The sequence below is a fragment of the Brassica napus genome, chromosome C3 (assembly GCF_020379485.1).
Source record: "Brassica napus cultivar Da-Ae chromosome C3, Da-Ae, whole genome shotgun sequence".
NCBI classification, from domain to species: Eukaryota; Viridiplantae; Streptophyta; class Magnoliopsida; order Brassicales; family Brassicaceae; genus Brassica; species Brassica napus.
Genome location: NC_063446.1, coordinates 16,719,272 through 16,747,125, shown reverse-complemented (window position 1 = coordinate 16,747,125; position 27,854 = coordinate 16,719,272). Strand labels below are relative to the sequence as shown.

At 28.2% G+C, this 27,854-nt stretch overlaps 1 protein-coding gene across 1 annotated transcript; it reads right to left on the bottom strand.

Annotated features, from left to right (window-relative positions):
• Positions 1 to 3,931: 3,931 nt before the first annotated feature.
• On the bottom strand, positions 3,932 to 6,271 carry LOC106430490 (LOB domain-containing protein 11-like). Its single transcript, XM_048752756.1, has 2 exons — positions 5,335 to 6,271; positions 3,932 to 4,465 (listed from the first exon to the last, which is right to left on the bottom strand). The coding sequence occupies exons 1-2, from the start codon at positions 5,632 to 5,634 to the stop codon at positions 4,070 to 4,072; spliced, it is 696 nt and encodes a 231-aa protein (XP_048608713.1). The 5' UTR covers positions 5,635 to 6,271; the 3' UTR covers positions 3,932 to 4,069.
• Positions 6,272 to 27,854: the final 21,583 nt, after the last annotated feature.

Here is a 27,854-nt window from a genome sequence, read left to right as displayed (position 1 = left end):
ACATGATTGTGAAACTTGAAATCTTCTAATTTGTCATTAACTCTCGGGTGGCTTCATAATCGATCGATATTTGGTGGTGACTATCGGTCGATATTGAGCTGCGACCGTCGACCATCTCTTGCTTCCAGCAAAGCTCAAAAGATCTCTAAATAGCTTCAAATACATCATTTCCTTGCAAATAGTACTTGAACCTGTAAATACTCTAAATACACTCTACATAATAATAAATGTATCTTAAAACATTTATAAACCATGGTTAATAGTAGGTAAAATTCATGGTCTATCAATTCTTAAGATTGCTTTGTTTATGCGACTCGTTGTAGTTCGCTGGTGATTTTGCCATCCATTCTTTTCAGAGTGCTTAGGCCTTACTACTTGTTTCATGGTGGTTTCTATCTAGGTGGGTCGTATTATGTGTTGTCCGACTTCGCCGCATTCAGAAGTTTTATGAAGATTAATAGGTCTTTAACTTGCTGGATTGTGAAGCCATGGGTTCTTTGTGATGGGAGTTGTCGATCTTGGGAGAGTTGGACTCTCATCACAGTGAGAGAGGTTTAAAAGCATCTATGTTGTTCTTGCTTTGTGAGTCATACTCCATCTCTCTCACTCTCACAATCTCATGTCTTTTTTGGGTTTTTGAATTTACTTCTTACCCACATGTGTATGGGATTAGTTAGTCTATAGATGCCTACTGGTGTCTTTTTCGTTGAGTTTTAATTGTTGGCAAGTTTGGTCTAGACTTGTAAGGATACTTTTGATTGAATACCAAGCGTTAAAAAAAAAGTGAAAAACATGTAAATTTTACAGGTATACTTTGGCAAACTGTAAACCATGATGGGTTAGTGTATTTAGTTAACATGTATCATACATGTGTAAAGTACATAGTAATCGTTAGGCGAAAGTAATATATTACATATCTTTAATGAAAGTGAATAAGTCCATAAAGTTAAATATTACACATAGCTAGTAGCAGTTTATATTCTACTCTATATACTCCTCTTTCTTTTGCTTTTTAAACTCTACCAAGATAAATAGAAATTGTTTAAGCAGAATAATTATTTGTTTGTTTTTTACGGAAGTTATATTGTTCTTAAACAGAAGTGGAATAATCTATTTTCTGTAAAGAAAGAAAGCTATATTGTATTGTATAGCCAAATAATTAGGAATGTTATAATTTTTCTAATGAGTTGTGAATAGGTCCAAATTTAAATGACAATTTTTTAAGTATATAAAATGTAGGTACTTAAAACTAATATTAGCGTGTTTTATGTTTTATCACCATCAAAAATTTATTATAATAATTAGGTTTAATACAATAAAATCAACCGCAAATGTATAATAATAATTAAACTATTATTACTTATTTCTTAAAAGGTTAAAATTTATTAATAATATGTGCATATATTTATCGAATAAACAAATTAAATATTATCATTATCTAAATTCATTTCTATTTTAAGTTTTTTTCTCTAGGTTATCATAAATCTATTATTTACGATATGTTTTTGCTTCGAGATCTCATGTTAAAAGTTAAACTGATTAAAATCATAAATACACTTAATATTAATATTAATAATAATAATAATAATAATAATAGTTATAATAATAATAATAATAATAATAATAATAATAATAATAATAATAATAAGAATAATAATAATAATAATAAAGCCTATCATTATATAAGTAACCATAAATGTGCATATATTTATCAAATAAATTAAGAAAATATTTAAATTATCTCAATTTGTTTTTCCTTTTAGTTTTTTTTTAATTTACCTTTTACTTGTTTTGTTTTTATTTTGGTTTTGTATTTTCGAAGTTTGTTCATATTATCAAAAATAATTTAGAGTATAAAAATAACTTTTAATACTGATCTTTAAATTTATAATGCATTTACTAATAAATATCCATAAGATAATTATGCATGGATGCACGGACAAAACATCTATATCAAATGAATTTTAGTCGATCAGAAAAAAATAAAACACTATTAGGGATTTACCAACAAAATTTGGATTATCTACCCAAATATCAACAGAAATGGCATATATATATATGAAATTTTTGGCATTTTTAGGTAAAAAATTTACAATTGATTTACAAAGAATGGTTTTGCAAATCTTTTAGATATTTATAATAACCAACTTACAACAAAATTTATTAGGTAAAGCCCATTAGAAACAAGTTTCATTTCCTCCTTAAGAATTAGTTTGCTCGTAAATTTGTCGTTAAAGAAATGTAAAACTCTTTGTCGTAGAAAGTTTGCTACTTTACAACCCATTTACAACGAATCTTCTCCTACGTTGTACAGTCGATGTAACTTTACATGTATATTGACGAATTTTTTCTCATAAACTTATTTCGAATTTACTATGAATTTTTCTATCGTCGTTAGTTCGTCCTAAAGATACGAAGACCATTTTCCTTCGTAATGTTTTCTTCTAGTGTTGTACACTAGCTATTAACTAGACTATTCATATAAAATGGTTTTGAAGTCAACGTGGTCATATTGTATGAGTGTCTGTAAACACATTTTTTTGGTTACTACTTATAGTTATATGTTACTGATTACCCCAACAATACGGGTTTTAGATATATTTGAATGATGACAGGACGGTGACACCGCCGTTAATAGTAACAAAAATTTCCATATATATCCGTGTATCTATTTGTTTTGTTACTATTAGAACCGCACCGCAGTTGTTCTATAGTTGTCCCACATGTTACCATTCGGATCCTATATAAAGAGTTTCGAGAATCAGATCCCTAATGATTGAAATATAAAAAAAAATTGAGAAACTGATTAAGGTTAATAGTCTAAATAATGTTTACCCTTGAAAACACCATCATTAAGTTGTTAGATTTTTTTTTTTTGAGAAAATAGATTTTCTTTTTAACATCGAAGTTGTTAGTTAGGTTACTCGATCAGTAACCTTGGTGAAACTTATTTGCCCGCACATATATCATGAAGTCGTATAAATAGATCGAATAATGTCCCGCATGTTACCATTTGGTTCTTATATAAAGAGTTTCGAGAATCAGATCCCTAATGATTGAAATATAAAAAAAATTGAGAGACAATCGAAACACAATGATTAAGGTTAATAGTCCAAATAATGTTTACCCTTGAAAACACCATCATTAAGTTGTTAGACTTTTTTTCTTAGAAAATAGATTTTCTTTTTAACATCGAGGTTGTTAGTTAGCTCGATCAGTAACCTTAGTGAAACTTATAAATAGATCGAATAATCTATATACATGTAGTCACATGGAGCAAAACGCGTAATGTCTTGTACTTGCTGTAGTCTACAGGGACGTGTCATGTCTTTGTCGTTTCCTTAGAAAATGGAGCTAATTTCGCATTTCACATTGTATGTTTTCAAGAACTTGAAATTTTGTATGTGTATTATTCATAAAATGCATAGCAAAACACACGTCAAAAGACAAATATACTGCACGTTAGTCGCTTCACGGTAAGCACGAGTATGATTAACAATGACATCCTTCTCATTCTTGTGAAAAATATATAATGATATAATTGAACGAAGAGTCCACAAAATGTCACATTCTTTCATTCTTTGTTAGACCGAAACTCTATCATTGCGATTGTGAGACAAAACTTGTGTTGTTCTTTTACTGCGGTTGTTCTACTCAGTGGTTCGATTAACACATATTGTTCTTTATTGTAATAGTCTTTTTCAACTGGAATAATTGCAAAAACAAATTGTAACAAAAATGTATATTTAACAAAATAACAAATATACAAAACGTTTTAGCCATTAAATTCTTAATGCATCTCAATTAATTCCTCATTAGCATTAGGAGAATCTTTAGACAACCTCTTTTTAATCTGATATCCCCTACATACGACAATTTTTTTTGATATCCCTACATAACTAACACGTAACAATTTTGACAAGTTTGAAGCAGTTCAGTAACGTGCTTATATATGATTGGCTGACTTAGACAAATTTAGAGAAAGAAAAGACGGCATAGGTCTATTGTATGCATATGGTAGTAACCACTAAAGCGCATTAAAGTGAGCTAATAATACAATAAGTTATGATCATGTCCAAAGAGGATCCGACCACAACATGGATGAATTATTATTGTTGTTGTTGCAATCGAGGAATCCCAAATCATTGGTCACTTCGTCGTGGCTACTAATGAACTCGTCACCACTTTCAAATGAACTCTCAAAGGACATATTTTGCTGTCCTTCCTGTTGCTCTGATAAATTTGCTTGCTCCGTTTTATGTAATAGTTCGAGTAGATCTGATCTTTGGAGTTGCATGCTCACTAGGTCTACTTGAGTTTTCGCAAGTTGTGCTTGAAGCTCACACACTTGTCTCTGCAAATGGTAAATCGCTCCCGCACAGCCGTAAACCGGATCTCTCATCCTAGCTCCTGCTTCATAAACCATGCTATTAACCGTATCTGTTCTTTGAGATTCCGGAAGTTCCTGATAGCGAAGACAAACCGATATATATTTAGAAACGTATCATGTTTTCACTAAATATGCTTTTTAGATGAGGATACAGAAATCTCGGACATTTTGTGGTTTGTGGATGGTAGGCGTATTGTTTAATAGATGAAATGATTGAACTTTTGTAATTAACATTAATAGTTATTTTGTGATATTATGTTAGACCGTAAAGAAATCTTACATGAGTTTTTTAAGGTTAATGAAAAGAAATTGTTGAGATAGACCTGTAAGAGGCGATCACCTCATGTTCTTTCAGCAGTTATACTGAATGTTGTATTCTTTGCTTTGAAATCAATATAATCGATCAGTTGAAAAAAGACATGTAATGTAAGTGTACATAAGACTTTTTTTTTTAAGGGTTAAGATATGTTTATTTTTATATTTTTTTTTTTGAACTTTGGCTTAAAATGTTTATTTTTATATTGACATATATAATTAACAGGGAGATGCATGTAGCTTTGAGGAAAGGTTTTGTTGACCTTTCGTTCAATTTGTAGGGCCTTGTTTATGTAACATGCTTGTGCACCCATATTGTTCAAAAACTAGACTTTTAACCACTGTAACTTCATTTTCACATTTTGAAACGAATTTTCCAATTAAAAATAAATTAAATGATTTATATACAGAGAACAAAAACACTTGCTGCTAAAAAATAGCTTTATATTAGAAAAAAAAAACGATTTTATGAATAACTACGAGATTGTTTGTGTTAATTTTCCCTTATAATTTTGATGCTAAATACTAGTAAGCAAATGTAAAATATATGCTCATGTACACACGTGTGTAATTACATACATAGAAATTACAAACGTGTTGCAAGTAATAAATAAAGAAAAGAAAAGTACCTGCAAGAACTTAATAATGTTGCTAGCTCCGAAGACACGGTGGGCGATTATGAACTTCGCTGGATCCGTCGGAGGAAAATACGGGGCCAATACGCATTTCTCGGCGCACCGGCGCCGCAAAATCTTGCAAGCCGCACAAGGGCTTAGCACTACCGTCTGTTGTTGTGGCTGCTCCGGCGAAAGAGGCGGCGGAGGTGAAGAAGTGGGAGAAGCAGAGTTGGCAGGAGTGGTGGTTTTTTCCACCGCGGAGGAAGTAGGTGCAGCAACCGAAATGCCACCAAAAGTTTCCATCTTTAGCATGATTCTTAATTTCTTGTGGGTAAACTGATAATTTTTTTTCTTTTGGTTTAATTGGTTGAGTTGTAAATAAGGAAAAAGTTAGAATGAAAGTAGTTTGTGAGCGAAAGTGTTCTGTGTTGTGTGAAGTGATTTTTTTTTGACAACGGTTGTGAAGTGATTTATAGTAAGGAAGATTGTGGTAGTATTTATACAGATAGAGAAAATGATCATGTGACAGATAGAGAAGAATGATCATGTGATGTCATAAAACTGAACTAACTTTAAAATAAATAATCAATTCAATAATTAAAAATGAACATTCATATTATTGATTTGAAGTTATTAAAACGGAATCATAATTATTTATATTTTAGAAGAGTAATTTCGATAATAGTAATCCACCAGCATATTTACAAATTACATTCACAATATTTTTATATGATTTTTAGTTTGGCTGAGAGATTCTCGCTGCGAGATAATATAGAAGGTGAAGTTTAAGAAAGAAAATATAAAATCAAGGATCTAATGTTAAGTGGTTTGGGTCCAGAATCTGCATAGGTTTCGATTAGTCTTTTGTTGTTAAAAAATGTTAAGTTTCCGAAGTTTAGATAACTGCATTATAACTAATTATTAATATTTATAATTTATAATAGTTATTAATAACTATTGCAATTATCTATTTTACTTCACATACTAATTAGAAGTTGTAATAGTTAGTATTAAAAGTTTCGATTAGCCTTTTAGTTATTAATCATACTATTAAAAGTTTGGGGTACGATATGTTTGTTTAATATCATATCAGAAGAGCAAAAAACCAGGACAGGTAAATAATTATTTTTATTGAATTTCTGAATATGATCAATCCCAAAATTTAAACCATTCATTTGAATTTTACAAATGTAAACAAACCAAAACAATTCGTATTAAAGTCATTATGATGTTCATCAGAATTTATCAAATGTTTCACATAATAACTTTTTTTTTACTGAAGGCATATTTCACATAATAACTTGTTGTCAAAAATATAGGATTCCAATGTTTCATTAACAATTATTTTAATGTTCAGAAAAATCAAATGATGTTGGTTAAATCGAAAAAAAGTTTGGAAGAGAAATGATTAGGTTAGCTTTACTCGAGAATGCCATGCGACAAGACGAATCAGCAAGTTCAATTTTAGGTAACATTGACGTCATATTTGCGACTAATCAAATTGTTACTAAATATTATTATTTTAATATTGTTTTCAATAACTTAGTTTTTTTTTGCTAAATAATTCAATCTCTTATAATCTGATATATAATAAATGATGGTTATATAATGTATTTTTATTTGAGATATTCATTGTCCTTTTTTCATAATGAAAATTTCTTTGACTTTTTTCTGTCGGAATTGATCATTTATTTCATATGTTTGTTTTTGTTTTGTTAATCGATATTGTACAGCAATTTAATTCTTTACTATATATGAAACATGCTGTTTTTAGGATGCCAAACCATCCAAATATTATTTATTCACACTATTGATAACTTAAATTTCTAATTAATTATTTCTGCCACTCAGACGGCTGAGTGATAGGGTTCCCCTCCGAATCAAGTTGGGGGCCGAATGAACGGTGTACCGTCCACGATAAATTGTGGTATTTTGTCTTAAGGGTTACTTGCAGTTGCATCATATGTGTCTTGTCTAGTCATTGTGCTATGTGTTTTCACGTCGGAATCTTCATAGGATTTTTGTTGAATCCCCAAATGATGGATCTCAAAATCCACTTAAAAATTAGTTTTATGGTTTTGGACCTTTTGGTGTCGTGTATTAGAAAAAAGTGTAAAAATATGTATATTGAAGATTTTGTATAAAAGGTATATTTGATTGACAATACGAGTAGAATACAAAAATAATAATATAAGAACAGGAGCGTATGCAAGTACTATAGGTATATAACTAGACTTTGACCCGAATATCCGTGCGCCTTTCATTTTATAATATATAGTTTTCATATTATATTTTGTATATAATCATTTTTTATATAATTTATTGTTGTTATTTTCAAAATAAATAGATTATATAGTTGTAAATATAAAAATTTAACACATGTTACCAATTTTATTTTTGTATAAAATATTACATAATTTACGAATTTTAATCCTTTTAAAGGTGAATGATATTTTAATCTTTTTAAACAATGAATGATATTTTAATTATTTAAATAACATAATTTTTTAAAATATCTTAATTTACCAATTTAATTAATTTTTCATTTTAAATTCATTTATTACTTCTATTTTAATATAATATTGACTATAATTACAAAATTTATTAAAATAATATATAATTTTTTTTAACTAAAATTAATTTTAATATTATTATATTACTAATTATGAAACCAATCAATGCATTTATTTAAAAAAATATATTTTAAAATATTTATTAGACTTTGTTAGATTTTTTCTCAACAGATTTTGTTATTACTTAAAATAAAATAAAATTTACAGTTAAAATTGATTTATTATTAATATTCTTATAATTATTTAGATACTTTAGGAATGTTATATATTTAAGAGAAAATTGCCAAAACGGAACAAAAAAACAACATAGTTGTCCCTATGGTATAAAATCATATTTGGCCATTTATTCTCTTTTTTACCCTTTCTATTTCTGAAATTTAATGAAATAAATAGTTTTATGAATCCAAAAAAATTAAATATAAACAAACACCTATATACACAAACAAATATTTTTTTTTTGGTTAAAAAACTTGATAAATAAAATTTTAAAATTACGTTCCACTAAAAGTAGAATTCGTCTTCTACGGAAAATGAGTTAGTAGAAAACGAATTCGAGAATAAACAAGTTCATCTACTTTTTTTAGAAGAAACAATCTAAAAATGATTAAAATTCTAAATATGGAGAATACGAATTCTACTAATTGTAAAAAAGAATTCTACTAATTGTAAAAATCGCTACTTTTCTTTTGAATGCAGTTTCTACTTTTATGAAGTATTCTAAAATTCTGGGTATGCGAAATCTAAACTTAACACGAACGTCTACAAAAAGTAGAAATTGTATTCAAATTTTTTGTCATGGTTTTACATAGTGTAGAAGGTGCTTTCTACGGATAAAAAAACATTTTTTCTGAAAATTAAGGAAGTTTCAGTTAAGAAAATATTCTAAAAATATTACAATTTCTTAAAAGGTGTCCTGATCTATTTTCTTTGTCAAAATATCAAAAAAAAAACGATTTTAGCTTTTTTTCTTCATCAATCTATGATTTCTCCTTAGTTTGTCTTGTGATTTTCAAAAACTCTTGTTCTATGATGCATATCTATACAATGCATATCTATACAATATGTGGTGTTTGAGAATTTAGTGTAAGCACAAGATGTTTTTTTTTTGCTGATGATAAATGGGGTAGGCTGATGATAAATGGGGCAGGCTACTGTTATTGGAATCAAGTTCTACCTTAGAAGATTTTAAAAGAATAGTTTTGGAGGATTTTAGAAACCAAACGAAGTTAGGTTACGAGATATTTTTGATATGTGTCAAGTGTTCTTTTTATTTAGATTGTTTTTACATTTTTTTTCCTTTCTAAAACATTATGGGATTACCCTTTTTTTTTAATCTTTTTCCATTAAACTTTTTAAAAATGTTTCAATTTATGTTTAGTTTGATTAAGTAAAGGTTAGTTTTGGGATTATGAAAAATATTATACTATAGGGTCAATTTAGTGATGATTTTGTACCATAGGGACAACTATGTTATTTTTTTTTTTTCGTTTTGGCAATTTTCTCTAAATTTAATAAATTAATCTAAATAATGAGATAGATGTAATTGATTATATGGACCTAGTATGACTATTTTATTGTAAATAAAAATGATACTTCTCTAGATTGCTTAGAATAATTCGGATCCCTCTCTTCTTGTCTTTGGTCATTCCTGTATAAATCTTCAAGATTATAGCTATTACTAAGGGCTCACCAAATGGTTTGCCATTTATTTGATCACTAGCTTGAACCTAAGAAGACATTTCTATCAATTGTTTTGCTCTAATTGAAAAAACATTGGATCATTGTTGTACAGAAAATGGTTATTTTGGATTAGAATTACATTATATTCAGAAACATATAATAATTTGAGATCACATCAATAAACTCTTATATCAGTTGAATAACTGTGTATGATAAGAAATAACTGGTGGTCAAATATATGCAACTAATAAAGACAAAAGCTCATGTTCATGCTCTGTTTGGTAGCTATATCATAAACATCTGATGGATCCATTAACTTGATAGCTGCTGTTATCATTAACTTGAACGAAAGGTTACAAAATCTTGGTATGAAACATTTGAGATTGACATTGAAACATAAAAATTAAAGCATGAAAGTTTGTTAAGTAACGTGCTCTTTGGCCATTATTTTTGCTGCTTTTTCCATTTCAACTGGTACAAATGTTAAAATTGCACACCATTTTTTAGAGTTTACAATGATGTTGCTTAGCAACTTACTACAAAGAGGAAGATGGAGGATAACGAAGAAGACATAGACAGAAATTAAAAAATACAGAGGTGCAATCTAAAAAGGACAGCACAAAACAGAGGCAAGAACAACTAGCTGTACGGAGAGATGAAGCAGAAGTAGAGCTGCAGCAATGATCCACCAGCCTAAGGACCACTAGAGCAAGATAGTAACCGGTTACGGACCATTCTATCCATGACGCAAAGAGAGTGTCACTGGTTGATGCTTGGCCCCCGAAGATACGTGAGTTTCTCTCTCCAAAGGGTGTACACAATCACCTGCTCATTAAAGGGTGTACACAATCACCTGCAAAATGAGCATAATACCGTGTCCAAATGTTAACACCGAAATATTTAAGAGTACTTTCTTTTACCTTTTCCATTTTTGTTATATATTAAGTATCGTTTCATTCAATAGATTTTGTTTCATTTATAAATGTCATTTTATATTTTTAATGCATATATTAATTTTTTTTTTAGTTTTTAACTTTACTATTTTGTTCATTAATTAACAAAATCAAACAAAAAATAAAGTAAATAAGGATAAAATAGAAAATTTAATAAGTTTTAGTTTATGTGAAAAACTTCAAACAATATTTATTAAAAGTAAAAAAAATTAATAGATTAGATAATAATACTTTAAAGTTCCAAATTAACAATAAGCGTCGTGCATTTTCTCCCATATATGCAACATATACGCCGCCAAAAGAAAAATATATGCAACATATACTATTGATAAAGAAGACTACGTGTCAGACTACTACCTTTGTACCTTAAGACAGATACTAAAACTGAGATACTTATTCAAATATTTTTTTCCGAAACTTAACTTATCCAATTATTTAGATCTTCCAATCCAAAATCACCCAAATTTCTAACTTGTAGAAAAGGGGATTGAATTCCTCCGGATAACATGTTACATGTGTCTTATTTATATAAATGTACAAAAAATAGGGAAGAAACGAAAATGCTCACAACTTTATGTTTACATCAATTATGTGTTGTTTGCGAAGCGCATGCAAAAACTAGTAACGTCAGATTCACACTAATTCAAAGTCAAATACCGTCGACTCAACAGATTCAACACATAATTTGTTTTCTTTTTCTTTTTTATAAAATTTAAATCTAAATACGATATTATATTATATTTAGAAATAATGAGTTAGCGTAGTTGATCTTAATTCTATAGATTTATATGTAAGCATTGCCAATATAATATAAATCTGTATAAAATCAATGATAAATCATCCTAGACATTTTTCTCAAAAGAAACTAGATTTTGAACCGCACAACCGTACAAATATTTGTTTTCACATATATATATATATTTGTTTAACATAATTAATATATATTTTAGTGTTACTCATATATTTAAATGTTTATATAATTATTTTAAGTATAATAATTTTATATTTTTCATGATGTAAATTAATTAATTATTTCAAATCATCACATATATATTTATATATGTTGTTTCTTATTATATATTTTTCCTATTGAGTTTGCGTTTGAAACCAATTTTTATGCATGAAATAACATATTTAAAAATTATCTTGTATTTAATTTATTATGATCCTATAATCAAGAGCGGTGGATTTCCTTTAACAATTATTTTTTATGTTTATTCATTTTAGATGATAAATTATTGTATATATAAATGTTTAAGATAGTTTAATTTTTATACATGTATTACATAGTTACTAATGTTAACCATTTCTACCAACATATTATACTTTTAACATAAATGATTTATATTTATGAAAACAAAATATATTAACTTTATATTAACTTATCAATTTAAGATAATTTCATCATATTTAGTTCAATATAATGGTTTTCTTTTAAATGATAGATATTATTATAAAATAGGATATAATTTTTTCATTTTATAAAATATAGTAATGACATTTCATTACTAATTACGAAATCGGTGAAAATATTTATACACAGTTTTTGACAATTAAGATCTTGTTATAATCTTTTTCAATAGATTTGTTAGATTAAATGATATCAAAAGATATTATGATTAAAGTAGTTAAAAAGATGATAAATTATTAGCATTAAGAAAATATATTTGATAAAAAAATTAAATGAAGGTCCATTAAAAATATCACACATGAAGGAAATCATTACTTCTATTTCAATACATAAAATTATAAGAAACTTTTTTTCGTGTTTGCGGAATCATCTTTTTCAATAGATAATATAGTGGATATTCGTTCTTAGTGCGGGTGAGTTATTTTTGGATGCCTTAAAATAATATATTTTTTAAAAAAAATCATATTAAATATTTTTTTAGGTTTTTGGTTTTAAAGTACAAAACTACATACAAGGAAATAAATAAACAAAGAAAAAATTCTTAAAAATATTATTATGTCAAAATAATTATAAACTATATAAATATTAACAAAAACATTTAATATGACAAAAGTAAATAAAATTATGCCCTCTAAAACAGAATGTCCACGATCTTTTATTTTTAATTGTGCCAAGACATAATAGAGACCTTGCAATCATTTATTTTTTAAAAACTTTATGACCTTGTCAAAGTTCAAAAAATAAAAATATATGACCTTGCAATCATTTTTTTTTCAAAATAAAACCAATATTTTATGTGAAATAATTACTGCATAATAAAAAAAAATATATATATATATTCATTCAAAATTAAGAATAAAATCAAAAGTAAAAAATATACAGGTATTGCTGCAGTAAAAATGCATGTGGGAAATTGTAATCGAAGGGTATTGACTGAGTAATCCTCAACAGAAACAATTAACCAAAAAAGGATCCACTAGCATTTAGTTTTCTCATCCCTAGCTCTCTATTTTCGCATTGCTAATTCTTTCTACCCAACAAAGCTATTAACGTTTGTAATATACGGTATTGTTTTTTTTTATTGGAATGTTTTTTTAATATCTATCTATATTATTATAAAACACAGTTTTCTCGGTCCACGTCAGCCGCCAGCTAGATAAGCCACTTCCTCTTATATCGACACGTGGCACCTGTATACGAAACACATCGTTTCATTAAGATGGAAATCGTAATGGGCTTTCGTACTCTTTCTCCGCCATTACCAGAGATTTCCATCGTGAAGAATTTCCTCCTGAAAAAACAGCCGTGATAAGTCCGACACCAGATCCGTCGCCACAGACCTGTGGAGGCGTCGCGCAGCCCCAACACGCCTGCTCGAGACCAATTTTAGACTTTTTAGTTATAATCTGATTTGAACCAGACTTTGAAAGAACTGAACCAAACTCGATCCAAAAATTAATAAAACCAAAATAAGAGTAATGGGCATAATAACGAAAATCTAAAAATTTAAAATTATAGCATTTATTTGTTACTTTGCATAATATTTAACATAAAATATCCAAATTTTTTTATTAGTTTCATTATCCCTAGATCTCTGTTTAGTATTTGCACTCGTACATCTTTCTTAATTCCCACCCATGAAGGCTTTTACTTTATTAATCAACTTTTTTTTTTTTTTTTTTGCAACAAACAACTATTCTATTACTCAAATTTGAAGTGGTCTTGGTAACCAGACCGGAATAGAATAATCAATAAAACAAAGAGATCTATGAAAAGAACGGGCATTCCTAGCTAGCTAATCAGCAATTTCATTTTGCGCCTTTGGGAAATAGCTGATCTTGAAGTCCGGAAAACACATCTGGAGAATTTGAATGACCTCCAGCTCAGTTGGGAAATTTGGCCAAGCTTGTGGGTCCGTTATTATTGCAATCAGGTCCTTACAATATGTCTCAAATCTCTGACATGTCGAATGTTGTAGCATGCTTTCCATTGCCCATATTAGCGCTTCCAGTTTCGAGTGTAGTGATGTCTCACGACTCCTTAGGTTCCGTGTCCCTATAAGTTAGATCTTTCTCATGCTATCCTTTCAAACTCATCCAATTCCACTGAATTGATCTATTGAGGTCCATGAACCATCCACCATACAAATATTATCCAATCTTAAGGCTTGTGTTTCTTCGACAATTTGTGCATGTGGAGGAGCAGATATAGTATCCTTCGCATTGTACCAGGCCTGACACTCGCTCTCTGCATATCTGACTAGCTCCAATGGGTCTCTATCTATACCTCTGAATAGCTTATCATTCCTAACCTTCCAAATGTACCAAATTATCCAAGGATAATGGTATCTATCATCTTCTGGCTCCATATTACATTTCTTCCTCCAAAATAGATATTCCATGTTGGTATAGATATTCGAGATAAGGAATATTTGAGAGCTTGACGGTGTTGATGATAATGTCCATGTTTGTAAGGCCGGTGGGCATTCGAAAATCGCATGAGTAACAGTTTCTTCTGGCTCTCCACATCTTAGACAGTAGTTATCACATTGTATATTACAACGTACCAGATTTCTTGTGACCGCTACCTTCCCTAAGATTAATTGTCATATAAGATGACAAATCTTTTGTGGTGCATTCACTTTCCAAACAAAGCTTGAAATTTGCTTGTACTGGGGTCTGGAACTTCTTTTTCCTCGTCATCTTTGTTAGTATATTTGTTGAAATGTGAATTTTACTACGATATATATGTATACATTTCACATTCTCGGAGAAAAAAATATGAAAAGAGAAAACGATGATCAAAGAAGTTCACTTAAAGCTGAAAATATCATTTTCTAGATTATAAACATAAATAGTTAAATCAATAAAATTTAATCTAAAATTTACTTAACATGTTATCTTATATTAAGATTGATAAAATAATATTTAATTTTTAGATTTTATGGATAGTTTTATTCTTTAACAATATATGACCATTTAAGTTTTGTAATGTTTATTTTCATCTTATATATTAAAATAGAAATCATAACTTCTTTCATGTGTGATTTTTTAATTTGGACCATCACTTAGAAATCTTATCAAATATATTTTATTAAGACTAATAATACATAGAATCTTTAAAATACTTTAATCATAATTTATTTTGACATCTTTTCATTTTAGATATAAATATATTTATTTTAAAATTTTAATAAATCTGTTTTAAGAGATTTTTACAAGATCTTCATTTTCGAAATTATATTTAAATATTTTCACTAATTTCGAAATTAGTTTGAAATATTATTATACATTAATATATTCAATTATCGTTTATAAAATAGAGAATAAAAAATTGTAGAATATTTTATCTATTATATAATCATAATCAATCATATTAAAAGAAATTATTATATTGAGCTAAATATAATAAAATTATATTAAATTTATATATTTATATATTTTATTTTCGTAAGTATAAAATATTCATGTTCAAAAATAAAATCTAATACGTTAGTAAGATGGGTTAACATTAGCAAAATATATAATACATGTATAAAAATGAACATGTATTTCTTTAAAGCAAATAATATGAAATCTTTGTAACTACTTTAATCATAATATATTTTCATTTTAAATATAATATATATTTATAATCATATTAAAAAAATTCTAATAAATCTATGTCAAAATATTTTAACAATAACTTAATGTATTTTAAGTTAGCGTTGATAAAATGAAAAACAAATAAATATATTTTATTTTATCTACTTTATAGTCATGACATGTTAAAATAAAATTATTATACTTAAATAAATATGAGAATAGTATATTCACTTGATAAATTTATAAAATTTATTTTCATAAATATAAAATATTAATTTAAAAAATATAATAAGATGATAGAGCGGCTTAAAATTAGCAAACTATATAATACATGTCTAAAAATTAATATATCTTAGAATTTTGTATATACAATAATATATTATCTAGAATAAATAAGCATAAAAATATTAGTGAAAAGAAATCCAGTTTTGAAAGAATGGTCGGAATTTAGCATAAATTAAATACAAAATAATTTTCAAATATATTTTCTCAAGAATATATTAATTTTTTAATAACTAAATGCAAATACAATAAGATAAATATATAATAGGAAGTAAAAAATACATAGAGTTTTAAACAATTAATTAATTATAACATATAAATTATAAAATTATTGTATTTGAAATAGTTATAAACATTTAAGTATATGATTAACATTCTAAAACAATAATTTATGTATAGAAAAATGAAAACAAACACTCGCGCAGTTGCGCGGATCAAAATCTAGTTGGTGTTAAAATAACACTTAATTTGATGTTTTTACTTTATTTTTACTAGAGTTTAACATGTATTTTGGACAAAAGGTTTGTTTTCATTATTGTTTATTGTATGAAGATTCATATTCATTCTAATTAATTTATATTTTGATTAAATATTAAAATAATGTATTTTTATGTATGTGATCATGTTTAACCGGAATTATCTTTTAAAGAATTTTTAGTCTTTTAAATATTAAAATGTAAATATATTTATATATGTAAACTTTATTTTATTATGTTGAAATTGTGAATACAAACTTTTCTAATTTTAGTCGCTATTCATTTTTATTTTAAAATACATTTTTGATTATAAAAATACTTATGGACTATTTGATATTATTTTAGTTGTTAATTTTTTTCTAAAAGAGATTTTATGATGTGGCTTAAGAATAATATGTTTCTCCAACCACAATATCAAATGTCACAACTTAAAATGTTTTTGTATTATTATATTTTAATTTTTAATATTACTAGTTTAATAATATAATAATTTTTAATTAAGTAACTAATGATAATTTAAATACAAGATGAAAACTAAAAAATTTAAAATAAAAATAAAATTATTTTTTAAACTTCTGTTATGTTTTTAAAATTTTTTTTACCACATTTATATTTATTTAACTTCATTTTTCAATGTATTTTAAAACATTATACATATACTTTTTAAAACCAATTGTTAGTTCATTTATTTAGTTTATGTAATATACTGGTTGAACATAGAATTTATATTATGAAAATAATATGATATATTTATTCTATTTATACTCTTAATTAATTAATTAATGGTAATTTAATTATATTATTAAATGAAATATAAATATCATATTTTTAGTGTCGTTAAAATAAATGCTCAATAAAAATAGTATGATATTTTAACTATATTATTATTGAAAAGATTAAAATATACTATTTAAATGTTTGGTATGATAACACTATTCACAAAACACAAAATTTAGTAATGTTACTTCAACTAGGCCTGGGACTTATTATCCGAGATCCGGATTCGATCCGAGATCCGCTCCGGATCCGCTCCGAAAATAGGATATCCGGGGTGTCCGGATTCGAATCCGGATAGTAAAATCTTGGATCCGTGCAAACCGAATCCGGATCCGGATATCTTAATTTTTAGGTCCGGATCCGTATTTTTAAAATACATTAAATTTTTAAATTTTATTAATATTTATATGTGATATATTAATATTTATACATGAATTAATCTTATAATATTATATTTTAGTTTTTACAATATTATAAACATTATAAATATATTTATAAATATTTTAATTTATGTATTATATTTAAAACAATTACTATTTTTTTGTTAAAAAAATTATTTTAATTATTTTGACGGATCCGGATCCGGATATCCGCGGATAATAGAATATCGAGACGGATATCCGAAACCCGGATATCCGGAAACCACGAATCCGGATCCGGATATTAAATCCACGGATCCGACGGATCCGGATCCGGATCTGGATACCTTAAATTTTCCGGATATCCGGATCCGTCCCAAGGCTAACTTCAACTATATTATTAAAAAAAAATATTATATATTATTTAAATATATGGTGTGATAACATTTTTTAAAAATACCAAATATAGTAGAATGGTGTTATTTTTGTGTTTCCTTGGAATAAAATTAGAGAAATTCCCTAAGATAATATTTTTTTAAGTTTTGTTCACAAAAATAGCATTCAATGAATAAAATGACCAAAGTAAGTCTTATTAAAGAGTAAAAATGCACTTTTACCCAGTGTTAACTAATCTAGACTTAGAATTTAGAGTTAAGGAGTGGTGTTTTTGGAATAGAGTTTCAAATTTAAAAAAATAAAAAATAAATATTAAAAATTTCAAAATAAAAAGGCTATTTTGGTCATTTTCTTTTTTTGTGGACTATTTTTGTGACAAAAAACTTTAAAAGCTATTTGAAAAAAATTGTCCATAAAATTATACCAAATTTGATTTTTTGGACTTTCATTAGAATTGACTTTATGTAAATGTTTATCTCAATATAAGTCTTATTAAACAAAAAAATTATAGATAAAAGAGAGAATAGTATACTATACTTTCTTCTTTTCATAAATAGTGCTATTTTAGAACTTTTTTTTGAGTTTTACAAGAGTTTATTGTATATTTCCAACTCCTGCGTAAAATTGTTAGTTTTGTCCTCACTATTCCAACTTACAATTAATTTAAGAGACGTTTATTCAATGAATTAATAAATGGCAGAATAGAAAACTACATTTTATAACGTGTGAAATATGTTAGAACTATATGTATGTGAAAGACAGAAAAAAGAGAGAAACGAATGATTCTTTGCTATGTAGTAACAAAGAGACATAACATGTCTAAACCGGCGTTGGTGACGCTTTCCCCAGATTATGTTTTTGACCTCTCTCTATCGATCACTTTGAAGATTGCTGAAGGCTGCATCTTGCATCTGTACCTGGTTGTGGCGCACATTGTTCCTCTGACTCCAAATTTTGTAACAAAACTGTAACTGCGTGTAAAGAAGTCTTATAACGGTATTTAATGATATAAATATTTAATACAATCAGTCAATTAGCTCATCTGAGGTAACAGTGCAGTTAACAAATTGATTTGTTATACAACAATAATGATTGAACGGAACTGTTTGTGCGTGGTCCTGTGGCCGGGTTAGTGGTGTAGGTTGGTTAAGATCCGGTTTAATTTGGTTTAGATCAATGGTTGTACTGTCTTTTTATTTTTCTTAAAAACCTTTTTATAAGTTTATTAAAATTATACTATTAATTTGATAAAACCCTTTGGCAAACAAAAACAATAATGATTGAAATCATTGGTCAAAGTTTGTGTGTTTAACCCATGTTGTAACAATAAAGACAAAAGCAGCGTGTCTGAGTGGCAGCGTGTCTGAGTGGCAGCGTGTCTTGAGAGATACACCTTCGGCACGTTCAATAAATGCTGCGATAGAGAGAAAGCTCATCATAATCACATTCAATCATTTTCAGATTTGTTTTAACATTCACTAGTACTCATTTGTAGGCCCGAGACAGATTGGGTATCCGGGCAATTTTAAGATATCCGGATCCGGATCCTTATCCGGCGGATCCGGATCCTTATCCGGCGGATCCGGATCCTTATCCGGCGGATCCGGATCCTTATCCGGCGGATCCGTAATTTTACTATCTTTATCCGGATCCGGGGTTCGCGGATATCCGAGTGTCGGATATCCTTCTAAAAATTATAATATCCGGCTGTTATCCGGATCCGGATTTGGATCCTTAAAATAAATAAAAAATAATATTAATATATATAAAATATGAACAATAATTTAAAAATAAAAAAGATATATAATGTTTTTAATTATTTCTATGTATAATATTACAAATTTACATAAAATTTATATATAGTATTATAAAAATAAAAATTTATTAAAGAAAATTAGTTTTTATATATAGATATTACTATTTTTAAAATAATTATTAATAAAATTTACGGATCCGGATATCCTGACTAAAAAATCAAGATATCCGGATCCGGATTCGGTTTTGACGGATCTAACATTTTACTATCCGGATCCGGATTCGGCCTCTCCGGATATCCGGATTTTCGGATCGGATCCGGATCGGATTTCGGATCGAATCCGGATCTCGGATAAAAATCTCAGGCCTAATCATTTGATTATTTATACTGGTCAAAAGGTTCTGTTTTCTTAAGAATTGACTATGTGGTTTGCATGTGTTTCCCTGTATAGGAGGCCAAAACCGGGAGGGTGCCATGTTTGCGTCAAGAGCTGGACTATATTGACTACCACTTAAAAACATTCTAGCGAAAAGAAAAAAAAACATTCTAACGGACTTGCACCCAATTTCTTGTGTAGACATTAATTCCCAAATTCTAATTGAAGATGACAGATAGCCTTATTAAATTACTCTAAATTCTAGTTGATGATGTAAAACAAAGACATAATTGAATTTTAAACGATGATGGTTAAAACGTATATACGTACTAAATCAAGGATTATTTGGCTTGTAAAATATGAGTCTATTAATTAAGGTGCATTCTTAAATCTCAAGTGACTAAATTAATTCTTTATAAATAAACTAACAACATATTCTGGAATTGTTCTCGCTCTCACCTAATATAGATAGTTTCTTATATGGCGAGTACATGTCAATCACGTTCACGATAGTCACGTTGATTTCATTTTACATTCACACATCAAGCATTTAACACGTTAATGGTTTTAGTTTGTTATAACGCCAACCAGTGTCTATTGTTCTATGCTTTTGGATATAAATAGGTACAGCCTGCAATACATTTTAAAATGGTGGTAATGGTATTATCATGTTATAACGCCAATTGTTTATTTAGTCTTGATATATATCTACCTACTAGCTAGGTGAATCTTCCATAATTATATAATATTTTGCTTTCATTTTTAAATAAAATTTACCTCATTTTATAAATTATATATTTAAAAAAATTAATAATATGTTTTTTTCCTTTTTATAATTACAATTTTATGTATAAAAATCTGACTCAATTACTTACTTACTTTTGGTGTCTATTGGATTGTAGTTGTTTTTCTTAGTTGACTACAACTGTTTTGAATTTGAAATATATAAAATCAGATTAATTTTGTTAATTGCATTTAGTCCTATTTTTTCTTAAATATTTTTTTTTTGTATAATTGGTTATATATTTTTTTCAGAAAAGTATTAAAAATAAAATAAAGTGATATCAATTTAGCCAACTTTAGCTTGGATCAATTGATAATCATAAGTTCAGCATGATATTTTTTCCAGATAAGATTGGTATAGTATTATAGAAAGTTTCGATGGTTTGATTGGGGCAAAAGATATCAGGGTTAGTCTTTTTCTTTTCCATGCGGAGATGAAAGCGCTACTTTGGCAATGGAGTGTATGAGGAATTTATGTCAGTTTCAGATTAAGTTTGCAACATATTGTTCTCAATCGGTGAAGATGGTTTCAGAACTAGAAGAATGATCAGTTTTTACAAGTTATTTGAAAGATATCAAGACCGTGAAAGAAAGCTTCATCAGCTCAGAGATCATTCATATACCACAGACGCAAAATTTAAAGATGGACAGTCTAGCACGCAGTGTCAGGAAACAACTGTCTTTCGTCGTTCACATGGATGTGGAGCTCCCGGTTTGGTTACAAAATCAGTATGAGTCTATTTAAATTGATGACCAAAAAAATGTATATACATATATTATCATAATATTTAAGATCCTTTATATATTAATCCTGGAGCATTACAACATGTTTTCGTAGCCACGTGTCATCAGGATAATGATTCTTAGAATTGTTAGAAAAATAAGTTGGTCCATATAAACATATACTATGATTTTTATTAAACTAACTATCAAATTAATTAGTAGTATATAAAAGAATATTTTTTCTTTCCTTAAATAAAAGCTACAGAATTACCTAATATGGTTAACATATATATATAACAATTAATGATTATGAATAATACATATTTGATAACAATTTTTCTAACCTCTCTCTTTTTGTTTAATTTTATACTATTAAAAGAAATTAAACAATCACATTAAGCATATAATAAAAAAAATTAATTTTTTTCTTATATGTTATATTTCGAATTTTTAAAAACGACTATAAATTACAAAAAATTGTAAAAGTCTCACATTGAAAATTTTGTGATCAATGGTTTAACTTTTTTTTTGTTCAAGCAAAATACAAATGAACATATATCGTAGGGGTGAGCGTTCGGATACATGTTCGGGTTCGTAACGGGTATTTCAGTATATATGTATAGAACCCGTTCGGGTATTTCTACACTTCGAGTCGGGTTCAGGTATTTTATGTTCGGGTTCGGATATTTTATGTTCGGGTTCGGATATTTTGGGTCGGGTTCAGATATTTAAATTTTGAAGAAAAAATAAATAAATTATTCATTGATTAAGTTTTTTGTAGTTACCATATATTTTATCTTAACTGGTTTTCTAATTTTTAAAAGATTAAACTATTAATAGGTTTAGATATAAAACTTTAAAAATATAAATACACTAATTTAGTTGTTGTTTTGATATTTTAGATGCAATTTTTGTTAATGTAAGAAACACGAGCTTGATATGTATTTTAAGTGAGTAGCAAATGATTTTGTTCATAATTATATATATATTATCTAATTTTGAGCAATAAGCATCATTAATATAAATATTTTGAATAAAATTAGAGAAGTAAACTAGAAATATTGGGTTAAGTATGCTTAAGTTTGGTTATTTTCGGATATCCATTTGGGTTCGGATATTACCGGTTTGGATTCATATATTATCTGAACTAGTGAAATAGGTAATTTGTTTTGTTGTTCAAGAATTAGATGATTTTTAGACCGAGCTGGTGAATATATACTAGATATACATTTATATTTCAAGTTTGCACTTATATTCTATATTAGCTTGATATATTAGATTTGAACACTAACATGTTAATATAGTTTGGCGGTGATTTTTTTTCAAAATTTTGATTCTTAGATATGTGTATCTGGAGTGAAACTAATTTTTAGAGATGTCCATTTTTTTTAAATTGACACTTATGTAATTTACCGAATTCATAGAAGTTAAAAAAGAAACTTAACTCATATCAATGAAACAAAGACGAGAATGAAAGCATAATTTTATAGAGAAAGACAATAAAATCACTTATGGAGAGTCAATTGTAAACAAATCGAGAGCAGAAAACTTAATTCCCTTTCGTCATTATACAATCGATGTTGCCTATTTGATTTTGGAGATTTGTGTCAGCCACAAAACTTAATTTTTTTTGTGCATATGAAATCTTAAAAATAATTAAACGATGATATATTTAAGAGACCAACATTTGTATTCGTCATTTTATAATCGATAAAAATTGTAGTGTTGCAAAATGTTAAAACTATTTAATAAACAAACATTATTATAAAAACTCACTCCGCGCATGCGTGCGGGTTATCATCTAGTAATTAGTAAACACTAACCTATTCTACTATATATATATACTTTTCAAAATATATTTAAATATATATATATACTTATCATTTCAGACATTTAATTAATAAATAGATATTAACAATATCTACCGATAATATCATAATTATGTTTATCTTATATTTAGTTTATGATCTTAATAACTAATATTATAACCAATTTCTCTGATTCTTATTAGAAATATTGATCCAAATAATTACTAAAATATTACAATATTAAAGTTAAAATTAAGAGTAGATCCTCAATGAAAATATGCGTAAAATATAAACATATACTTATGCTAAATATTTTTATATATTTAATATTAAACAATCATTTCCTAACCTAAAATAAATTAATTTTTATTTGTATATTACGAACATCAGAATCACAAATGAATTTATGCTAATAATGAATTTATCCATAAAATCACAAATGTTATAAACATATTATTAAAACTAAAATTGAAAATATTATATAAACTAAAATTGAAAATTAACTAAAAGTATTTAAAATATATGGAAGCATGAAAAACTAGGATTAAAAAATTAAATAACAGTAAAAATTTGACAAATACTAAACATAATATAAATTCAATCTAAGAGCATGAAGAGATAATGTTTTGTAATTTATTTATTTTTGTGTTTTTGTTTCACTGGTTTCAAAATCTAAATTATAGATAATTTCAAATCCAAGTTTCCTAATATGATTATTACTATAGAAAAGATTTTGATTCAAAATCTACATCCCATAAATAAAACTATGAAACAAAAGAACGTAATTACATTGATTACTAATATAAATATTGAAGTTTTATAATTTATAATATTGATTTAAAATTTATGACTAATTTGCTGACAAAAGAATTAAAACTTGTTAGGTACATACATATTAGTATATACATGAGTGGGAATTGGTCTCTTTCTCTCTCCTCCTTATCTCCTCTCTCGCAAAAGTTCGATAAAGTAAAGCTCACTTTCCCCCGGCGTACGGTGGCGCGTCCGTGCGCATACCGGCGCCGGAGGCTCCGTCCTCGCGTCTCTGTTCTTCTCTGTTGCTGCTGCTTCGACTGTCATGCTTCCCCTTCGATATGCACAAGTTTCTGGGTTAGAGTTTGGCTCCGGAGATTGCTCCGCTGCAGAGGGTTTACGTCTCCGGCGGTTTCTCTGCTTCCTCTGGTTCCTTGGCGAGAAGGTGGAGCTATGGTTGGGTGCTACAGTCGGCTCTTTGGGTTTGGATCTAGATCGTTTTCACCTAAGATCTGGTCCGTTTCTTCTGCTCGTGAGGAGGAGGTTTGGTTTGACTCTCCTAGGTCGTCTATGGGTCTCTCCTTCCGGACTAGAGTGTCATTTGGCTCGGGCTGGAGTTTCTTAGTTCTCGTCGCTCTCGTCGGGCGCTGGTTCTCCTTTTCTAGCCAGAGTGTGTGTCGGTGGGTCTCTCTACCACGACAACATACCTTGTGCTTTGAGTTCGCAGGTGAGTTGGTTCTTGAGTACAATCAAGGCTCGTGTAGGTCTAGCTCGTGGTTCAAAGGGCGGTTGTCTATGCCTCCTCAGTGGCCTCCTGCTCTGCCTCTTCACTTCGAATCCTCTCTTCCCGATTCCCTGGCTTGTCCATTCTTTGGAGGCGTATGTTCTTCGGTTAGGTATGTGCTCTGGTCTTCATAAAGTCCTTGCTGTTGCTAGCGGCAAATTGTTCAGTACTGGAGTTAGCTCGTTGGTTCTCAAAGGCTTCAAGCGTGCAAGTGGTTCTTGTGTCTTTGACTACTTGCTTTGAGCGCTTGGTTTTCGCTCACATCCCAGCATCACTGAGGTTCGCTTGAGCATTGGTGGTGGTGTGCGGTTTCATTTTAGTGCAGGTTTGGGGCTACTGGTCAGGGAGTGCGGAGGTTGCAGCCTGTTTTTGCTTGGTCTGGCATTGTGTACAGGCTGGTTCCGAGTTAAATAATTGCTTGTTCTAGCTGGTGTTGGTGTTCTTGGCCTCTACCTTTACAGTTTGTTCATGTGGGTGTGTGCTAAGAGGTACTCCACGAGCTGTTCTCGGCTGAGCCAATATCTTTAAGAGCAGTTGCATCGGGGAGGCCAAAATTACCGGACTCTGACTCTCGGTTTAACTTGGTTCAGTCTTTTGCGGCAAGCGGTAGGTACCAAACTGGTCGTGCTTCTGGATTGTTGTTCTAGTGTGTTGTGTCATGCTCCGATTTAGGCTAGATTGAGTTTTGTTTAGATTTTGTTTTCTTTTCTGCTTCTTGTTAATCTCTGTATGTCTGTCAAAAATTGAAAAACCTTGTAATAATATTTTTACATTTTTGCCAAAAAAAAAAATATATATATATATATTAGTATATACATATATGAACTTTATTTTTGTCAACTACCTATATGAGCTTAGATAAGAAAACTATAGTTTTTCTTGGGTTCATCTTGTAGGGTGAACATGTAGGTTCACCAACCAGTAATAGTTTGATATCTCGTATTTAATTTTTTTTTAAAGTAAATGAAATAATAAGAATTTGTATTATATTTTTTTTTTTAAATACAAAAATAAAAATAAATAAAAAATAGTAGTAGCTGCTAGAAAAATGAAATTTTTAAACATTGTTAATGGCATCAGCAAAACACTAAACCCTAAATCCTAAACATTAAACCCTAAACCATTGGATAAATCCTAAACCCTAAATCATAAATACTAAATACTAAACACTAACCCTAAATGCCGTCAGCAAAACCTAGACCCTAATTCCTAGGGTTTAGGATTTATCTAAAGATTTACGGTTTATCCAAAGATTTAGAATTTACCCAAGACTTTTAGATTTAGTGTTTAATATTTAGGGTTCAATGTTTTGCGGACGGCGTTAATAATGTTAAAAAAAATTTTTTTTTGGAAGGTAGTACTATTTTTTATTTATTTTTATCTTTTTTTTTAAACATAATACAAATTTTTGTTATTTTGATTCTTTCTTTGAAAGCTGAATATGAAATGACAAACAATTCTATGTTAAAACTATTATGGATGTGTATATTAAATTTTAATAAAAATGTATAACATGCAAGAAAAGTATTAACATATTCAACAAACCAATGCATAAAACTGAAAATAATTCATAATTTGCGTTCTAAGATACTTCATTATACTTATTTCATAATTAAGGTAGAAAAACTATTGACTAATATTAAAATTATATATATATATATAATATTTTTAATAGTAGAATAAATATATAATTTCTAATAAGAATAAAAAAAATAATCGTGGAAGTTAATGTTACTTTTAAATGAGAAATTAAATTAAACACTTTCAAATGTTTATTAAAATTCAATATATTTTTATTGCTTGTTCACTTGCTTATCTACCCGCAATCTTAAAAATTTTGTAGTTACACAATAGGAACGGGATTTGCTATATAAAACCCCATGATAAAAATAATGTACGTACAAGTTAAATCAGATAAAAATAAACAAAACGGACACAATAAAATATTCTACATTCAAAAGAAGATCATATTGTAAACACATCAGTATCATTACAACTATTGTGTAGAAGAAAATCTCCCGACACATACAAGAAGAAGGATGAGAAAGTGTTTCCATTAAATAAATACAATAATAGAAATGAATAACAATAATTAAAATAATACAATGTCAGAAAATATTCTTAACAACAAATAAAAACTAAAACATGGCGAAAATATGAACAAACATCAAAGGTTAAACTAAAAAAATATAATCTTTCCGCGTGTGGAGAATTTGTGAAGTAACCAAGGTCTCAATAACCATTAAGAATATAACATTAATAATTGAGAAATAAAGTCAATAACTAAAATTACTATTTTTCATCTTTTTACCCACGTCAAACAAAAAGTATTATAAGTAACTAACTAACTAAAAAAAATAAAACTATCATTTTTACAATATATACTATAGGGCTTTTTGCAAAAGTGACTCAAAACTTGGAGTCAAACAGAAAACTAACCTTTTCTTTTGACTCCTTTTTTTTTTGAGATTTTAACCCCACACCTGCATTTTATCTACGAAAATGCCATTAACTTTTTTTTTTTTTTTTTTCGAAAATGGCTTCTTTACTGTCTCAACCTCATCTTCTTCAAGTATTTACAATATTGCCACTGCAATGAATAGTGGCAACAACCTTGTACGAACTGTTTGGAGCTTTTAATGCCCTTTAATGCACGTAAATCTCTTTACACTCTCTCTGTTTCAATTGTTATGAACTAAAAACAACATTTCTTTCACTTTCTCTCTATATTCATCCAAAAAACTCAAGCTTTTGATTCAAAATATGGGCTATGGTTGACAGAGCCATATTTCTTTCGTTTTGACTTACGGTTGCTTTCGTTTGAGGTTCTGGGTGGTTGGAGAAGACCCTGTGTGCAAACGAAGTCATCTCACCTAGTTTAAGGTACGAATTTGAATTTTTTTTCAAGATCTGTTCGCGTAGAAGACTTACTAGTAAGTCATCTGTATGTAGAAGACTTACTGATGAGTCTTCTGGTCAAACGGACGACTTAAATTAAGTCGTCCAGCTTTGTTTGTTAAAAAAAAAACACTCCAGACGACTTATATATACGTCGTCT